The 7,798-nt window shown below is 45.6% G+C and overlaps 1 protein-coding gene across 1 annotated transcript; it reads right to left on the bottom strand.

Annotated features, from left to right (window-relative positions):
* Window positions 1-5,640: 5,640 nt before the first annotated feature.
* Window positions 5,641-7,776, bottom strand: VC83_01923 (uncharacterized protein). The gene has a single exon (XM_024465595.1). It carries the CDS (start codon window positions 7,099-7,101, stop codon window positions 6,376-6,378), a length of 726 nt encoding a protein of 241 aa, XP_024326966.1. The 5' UTR covers window positions 7,102-7,776; the 3' UTR covers window positions 5,641-6,375.
* Window positions 7,777-7,798: the final 22 nt, after the last annotated feature.

Here is a 7,798-nt window from a genome sequence, read left to right as displayed (position 1 = left end):
CAATTTCTATCGAAGGTTCATCCGAAATTACTCCAGCATCATGAGGCCATTGGTGAACCTTACCAGAAAGGATCAGATATTCGAATGGACTCATGCATGCCAAACTGCATTCGAGCTGTTAAAACAAACAGTCACAGAAGCTCCTGTCTTGAGGCATTTCGATAGAAACAAGACAGCCTATGTCGAAGCAGATTCCTCAGACTTCATCTCATCAGGAGTCTTGTCACAAAAAGATGATCAAGGGGTTCTACATCCAGTGGCATACTTCTCAAAAAAGCTAGCACCTGCAGAATGCAATTACGAGATATATGACAAGGAATTGCTTGCAATCATCAGATGTTTCGAAGCATGGAGACCAGAACTTGAAGGGACAGATTTTCCAGTCCAAGTCTTGTCTGATCACAAAAGCTTGGAATACTTCATGTCCACCAAGAAGCTGACAAGAAGACAAGCTCGATGGGCTGAATTCCTCTCTCGATACAACTTCCAGATCATCTATAGGCCTGGGCAACAAAATGGAAAAGCAGATGCTTTGACTCGAAGGCCTGGTGACAGACCAGAAGGCAATGATGAGGATGATCGACAAAAGCAACAGCTTCAGGTGTTGCTACCACCTTTGAGGCTACATCCAGACATTCAGAAACTCAAAGAACAAGGCCAAACAGCTCAGCTAGCTCCAGTGGAAACTCATATCAGAGAAATGACAATTCTTGAGAAAATCCAAAAGTCTCAACTGGAAGACAAATTCTGCAAGGCTACACTACAGAAGCTTGAGAATGGTGATCGAACAAGCAAAGACATTGCATTGGCTTATTGCGAACTCAAAAACGGCATGCTAGAATATCAAAATCGAGTTTGGGTGCCAGAAACCATTCAGGTGGACTTGTTGAGAGAAGTTCATGAACAACCTTCTATGGGACATCCAGGAGCTGGAAAGATGCTGCGAGTCATGAAACAGCACTATTACTGGCCAAACATGGACAAAACAATAATTCGATATATCAAAAACTGCCATAGTTGTCGAAGATTGAAACCATCTCGAGATTCCTACAATGGACTTCTACAACCAATCCCTATTGACAGTCGACCATGGATGGATATATCAATGGATTTCGTGACAGGATTACCACTCTGTGAAGGGAACAATGCTATCTTGGTTGTTGCATGCAGGTTGACGAAAGAAAGACATTTCATTCCGTGTTTCGCTGGGCAAGAAGGGACTACTGCAGAAGCTACAGCACAGCTCTTACTTCTACATGTATGGAAGCACCATGGTCTACCAAACTCAATAATATCAGACAGAGGTCCTCAGTTCATTGCAGAAGTCTAAAGTTTGCTCTGCAAAATTTGGAAAATTTCGGCCAAACTTTCAACTGCCTTCCACCCAGAAACAGATGGACAGACTGAGCGATTCAATGCAGAGCTCGAACGCTACTTGCGAGCTCATGTGAACTATCTTCAAGACAATTGGGTTTCATACTTGTGCATGGCAGAGTTTGCTGCCAACAGTTTGCCATCAGATGCAACCAAGACAAGTGCGTTTTTTGCGAACAAGGGCTATGAACCAAGAATGAGCTTCGATACAGAGCAGCAAGCATATCACGAAGCCAAACAAGAGCACAAGAACATAGCTCAGACCATGGCAAAGGTTTGGGAGTTTCTGCAGGATGAAATCACGCTCTCGCAAGCAAAAATGGAACATTTCGCGAACAAGAAAAGGAAACCTGCACCACGCTATCAAGTGGGAGACAGAGTATGGCTTTCAACTCGAAATATAAAGACACAGAGGCCATCAAAGAAGCTAGACCACAAGCAAGTGGGACCTTTTGAAATTCTAGAGCGAATTGGGCAAGTTGCATATCGGCTCAAACTTCCAAACAGCATGAAGATTCATCCAGTATTTCATGCCAATCTATTAAGACTTGACTCGAATGATGCAATCGAAGGGCAGCAACAGGAACCAGAGCCTCCAGTCATTGTCAATGGCGAAGAGGAGTGGGAAGTGGACGAAATCCTCGACTCAAAAGTTATTCGAAAGAAGCTTTTCTACAAGGCAGCTTGGAAGAACTATCCACCGGATGAGACATGGTATACTGCAGAGAGCTTTGAAAATTCTCCAGAAGTTACCCAAGCATATCACAGAAAATACCCTCAGAAACCAAAATCAGAGCTGGAGACAATTGTTTTTTTTTTTGAAAATGGGATTTCTTGATCAGGAGATCAACTCTGGAGTAGGGGGGGGGTAGTGTTACGATATCAAGTGCGCCTTGCAGCTCGAGTGGGGGTTCAGGGGTGTGGGGAGCTTTCCGGGGTTGGAGCGAAGTTTTCAGTTGTGGAGTGAATTCTCAGAACTGGTCTTGCTAAAGAGAATTCACTCCACAACAACATAGCTGTATATAGATTGAGCCACTGCTCGAGTGCTCCTCTTCTCTTTCCTTTCTTCTCTAGATTGAGTTTAATTCATAATACCCAACTGGCGCCCTATGCCTTGGTGAACCGTGACAATAGGGTGGTTGACACTACGAGGCCGCAGAGGAAGGAAGGCATGCTACAAGTGCTAGGTGCCCTGCTTTAAGGTCGAGAGTCAACTGACTATAACTATGATGGCGTGATTTGAGGGAGGTACTCGTGCGGCCCAAAAGTTTCCACAGGGTCTGTGCACAACAGCCAATTAGATTGTAGGAATCTATCAAGCACCATGTACTTGTACCCGAGTACACGCGTAGAAAATGTACACGCGTAGAATATGAGAGTGAATGAAGCAATGAAGTAATGCTCAACAATGGCTGAAATCTCAATACCACTACGTGCTGCAATTATTACCTTGCGTGTATACATGAACGCATCATATGGAGAGATTGAAAAGAAGCTTGGAATCTCAGCTGACTCTATTGCATATATATGGCACCAAACTGTTAAAAGGGCAGGGAATACTGAAATTCACAACCTTCTCCAACACCTCGAATCAAAGCCACGAAGCGGAAGACCACAGACAATTCAAAAGGATTCTGAAGAGTCACTACGCATACGATCTTTGCTACTTGCAAATCCATTTGACACTTTTCAACAAGTTATTAATAAGGAAAATCTACCCTACGCACGATCAATTGTCGAACGAGTTGCAAAGAATCACTCAAGTGTTGAAATTCCACAACCTATTGTACGGAAAAACATCTGCCTCAAGCCCTACTTGGATAATATCATTCCTTCAGTACGATGGAAATTCTGCAAATGGGCACTATCCGAACTTGAAGCTGGATCAATTTTTATTTTCTCAGACGAATCATATATCAATTTCGGAGGGAATCCACATAAGAAACGACGGATAACAGTTTAACGGGGTCAAACAGCAGAGAGCATGGCAATTCAACAGAAGAAATCTTTATTTCAAGTTATGTTTTGGGGAGCAATGAGTTCAGAAACCTCTATCTTACGCCCTTCTCGTTCATGGATTCCTGAAAGTATAGAAGAGAAGCAGATACATGTGCAGAAACTACGAGAGATAAATGCATATTGGAAATCAAAAGCAGAGAATGAACTTGTTAGAGCAACAACAGTTGGAACTCTTGAGTACGGATATATGGAAACTCTAAATGCAGATATTCGGAATGGCAAAAGCAAATGGAAAAAGGCACGAGTTGCTTCACAAGAGTTTGGAGATATAGAGACATGGAGTAGAGGACGGCAATCAGAAGGGCAAGAAGTTTCAAAGGGCGGGATTGATTGGTTTCTATATCGAGAGATGGTTCGTATTCCTCTTCTCTTCCCCTACTTTCGAAAAGTAAAGGCTTTACATCCTACAAAACGAGTATGGTTTGTGGATGATAATGTAAGTCTTCATTTGAAGGCTCACCGATCATTGGAAGATTATATGAAGAAGGAGGGAATCTATAGAGTGAAATTTTGGCCTCCAAACTCTCCCGATTTGCACCCTATTGAAAATGCCTTTGATTATCTCAAGGATCAGGTTGATGGCTATACACCATTAAACGGAGGGAAGTTTGAGAGAGCTCATGCACGGGTATTTCTTGAGGAAGAATGGGGGAAAAAAATGGATGGGAAATCTACACAATTATGTGCTTCGTTTAAGGACAAGTTGGAGCGGTGTATTGCAGTCAATGGGGGGAACAACTTTCGTGGGTAGATCAGTACAAGTACGTAGAGTATGTACATGCATTTTCTCCAAGTACTTACACGCCCCACTTATTACACACAGACCCTGTGGAAACTTTTGGGCCGCACGAGTAGGTAAGTAGTTAGTGAGTACGGAGTCGGTTGGCAAGCTTCACTAACATTTTCTAGGTTAGTAGAGATTGTAACGATACTTCCTATCTAATAGGGTATATAGAGGTTTCTTATATAAAGGTTTTACTTAACAGAGGAGGTAGGGGATTATGTCATACTGACATTCGTTGCACTCAGTTTGCTATCAAACTCAAGAGCAAACTTGGAAATCTCCTCCTCAAACCTACAAGTCACTATACATATTTTGGCTTATCACACCAACAACAAGAGCAATACTACTCAACAATTGCTACAACCATCTATGATTCATTACACGTCATTGCTCCTTAGTTACTGGGCTGATATGACCACATAGCATATCTCTACAACCCTCTATGATTCATTACATGACATCACTCCTTAGTTACTGGGCTAATACTACACATGACATATCTCTATCAACTAGAGGCCTAGGAACATGAACGATAGCTCCAAAAGCTTCTACAGCCGTCTATGATTCATTACACGTCATCGCTCCTTAGTTACCCACAATATTGGTTAAGTTATGACATAATTTGTCTATAGGGGTGTAATGGTGGGTGCACCAGATGTGAGAATCTAGCCACCCAAGGAAGGGATGAATTTACTAAGACAACACACTGTCTTAGAAAACAGAGCCAAAGGGTCGTAGCTTAGACTATTCCACAATGCAGCAATCAGGTGTGTGATGTAGTGAAGTGGTTCAGACAAGTTGCAACAAATGTTGAGTCTGGGAACTCAGGGGTAAGTCAGAGGTTAACACCTCACTGACTTTTCAGAAACAAGGAGTAACAAGACGAATGCTTGGAAGCTTGGAAAAGACGTGGAAGTATGTGATAGTCGATTTACTGTATTGTCTGCTTGCCCTTTCTTAAGGAAAGGGCAATCCTATTTATGCTAAAGGAATGTAGTTCTCTCATTTTCCAAGACTTTCCATGACTTACCAGGCTTGGTAGCTGTAGTCGACGTAAGAGAATCCCATAGAACCATCTCTTAGGTTCGTAGCCTATAGGAAGTAAAAGGAGGTCCAAGGTCAGAGTACCCCTATAGACAAATTATGTCATAGACAAATTATGTCATAGACAAATTATGTCATAGACAAATTATGTCATAGACAAATTATGTCATAGACAAATTATGTCATAACTTAACCAATCTTGTGGGTAACTAAAGAGCGATGACATGTAATGAATCATAGAGGTTCGTAGGAGCTTTTAGAGCTATCGTTCATGCTCCTAGGCCTCTAGTTGGTAGAGATATGTCATGTGGTAGTATGAGTGATGTCATGTAATGAATCATAGAGGGTTGTAGAGATATGCTATGTGGTAATATCGGCCCAGTAACTAAGGAGCGATGACGTGTAATGAATCATAGATGGTTGTAGCAATCGTTGAGTAGTATTGCTCTTGTTGTTGGTGTGATAAGCCAAAATATGTATAGTGACTTGTAGGTTTGAGGAGGAGATTTCCAAGTTTGCTCTTGAGTTTGATAGCAAACTGAGTGCAACGAATGTCAGTATGACACAAAGAGCCTCTCGAGAGTCGACCATCTCCTAGGAAAGGCAAGCCGCACACAAAGGATATACAAGGCCAACTTAGGGGTTGGCCGAACGCCTCTTGACCAAGAGACATTGTAGAGGCGGAGGAGAGGGGTAAGCTGGCAAATATCATTGTAGGAGAACTAGAAGCTTCTAGACCTTAAGCGTTAGTCAAGCTTTTAAGATGCCCTTAGCCGTCATGGCGCATCTGTCGCCGTTCTTGACGATTCTAAGCTCTCCAAGCTGCTTTCTAGTGATACCGCAAGCGTATCCGGTACTCTTCATCCATATTTGCCGCCATGGCAAGTATGAGTATCACAACTGGAAATACATCTCTAGAGACGAGGCGAAAAAAGGCTGAACAACCTCCTCCTCCGCTCCCCTCACCCGACGATCCTCCACATCCACCTCGCCCCAAACGCTTACCTCCTACTGCACGTCACGGTAACCACATGCCCTCTGGTGCCGCGCCCTCCGATTGGCAGACCGCCTCCCTGGTGCGACATTGGGCACCCAGCCGCTGTAACTCCCACGAGCTCTCTACCATAGTATACCTCACAGCACAGCACATCACATTAGCCGGCCCCGACGCGTGATCCCCCGTCGCTCGCGCCCACCGCGCTGCTTCGAACGTTGCGACTACGCACGCACTTCTGCCTCGGCCGGCGCGCGTAATCTGCAGGACGTGCAGCCCGGCTGCATGAGTGCAGGCCAAGGCAACTGCATGGAACCGGGAACGCAGCCGCCAAAAATACCGCAGCCAGCCCGGTGGGGGGCAGGGGCTCCAGGAGTTGGTCGGGCAGCAGCAAGAAGTAGTCAGGTGCGAGCGATCGGCCCCTCGGCCGGGGGGAGGCAGCGGTGTTGTGCACTGGGGGGGAGGATGGAAGGAGGGGCTTGGTTTTGTAGGGTGTTGGTTGTACTGCGCCTACTGCGGAAGGGTATTTCGGGCCACGTGGTAATGGGGGCCGGAGGGGGCCGTTTGGCCGCGCGAGCACGGCGTCTGCGTTGCATGGGGCGCATAATGGGGGTGCGGCTCGCGGGGGTGCCTTGGGGCGGATGGCCGGATTGGGGGATTCGGTCATCGCTCTTCGGATCGGATCGGGGAGGGGGCGGTGATAGGTGGGAGCTTGCGGGGCTGTCAGCCGGATGGTTTGCCTAAGCTGTGCTGTGTTGGCAGACGGAGAGACGGGGTCTGTGGACTCGACGATGGCCTTGCTCCGTGAGGCGGCTGTGCAAGGGGTGGAGCTGAGTACAGCATGACCAGCGGAATGCTTGAAGCGGTCTCCCGCCGTAGCGCGCATGGTCGTGGGGTTCTTGATATGCCTCTAGGCTAGCTGCCAAGTTTCATGCTGGCGCAGCTTTGATATCACCACTTTGGGCCGTTTATCGCCATTTCTCGAGAGCCTGATCGTCATTTTGGGCAAACCTTCATATATTTCTGATTATCTATTTGCTGCATCTCTCATCGGTGTAGGCAGCCGTCATTTCGAAACTTTTGTCAGCCCAGTTTTCTCCGTGCCGAATTCCCGGTCACCCCACGTGGTGGTTCTCATTTATTTTCCAACCTGACAGATTCCCCTTGACACGAAGCCCCCGAGACTTTTGTCTTTGAGGGAGGGATTACTGAATCCCGCTGTTCACGTTTGCCTCCTATTGTTTAGCAGTTATTTTCAGCTTGGCTGTCCTGGTCCTATGATCATGGGGTTTACTTCACCGCTCTTTCATTCGAGTAGTCGCTCTGAGGACCCGACTCATGATTTCCCCTTGCCTCTAAAATGTTCCCAGAGTTCATTTGAAACCCCATCAAGTTTTTCTCAATTGTTCACCGCTTCTCATGAGAATCAACCAATATGAGACCTGCAGCACAGCAAGAGCGTGAACGGGAGTCGCTTCCGCTCTCTTCCCATGAATCTCTCTGAGTACAACATAGTAGAATCATCGAGAAATACAATTATAACCATGAAAATAAACCAAATAGGAGTCTCCTGTAGTTACAAA

Source organism: Pseudogymnoascus destructans (assembly GCF_001641265.1).
Source record: "Pseudogymnoascus destructans isolate 20631-21 unplaced genomic scaffold scaffold_4, whole genome shotgun sequence".
Lineage (NCBI taxonomy): Eukaryota > Fungi > Ascomycota > Leotiomycetes > Thelebolales > Thelebolaceae > Pseudogymnoascus > Pseudogymnoascus destructans.
Note: the sequence above shows the minus strand (reverse complement) of the source record. Positions and strands in the feature narration are given on the sequence as shown.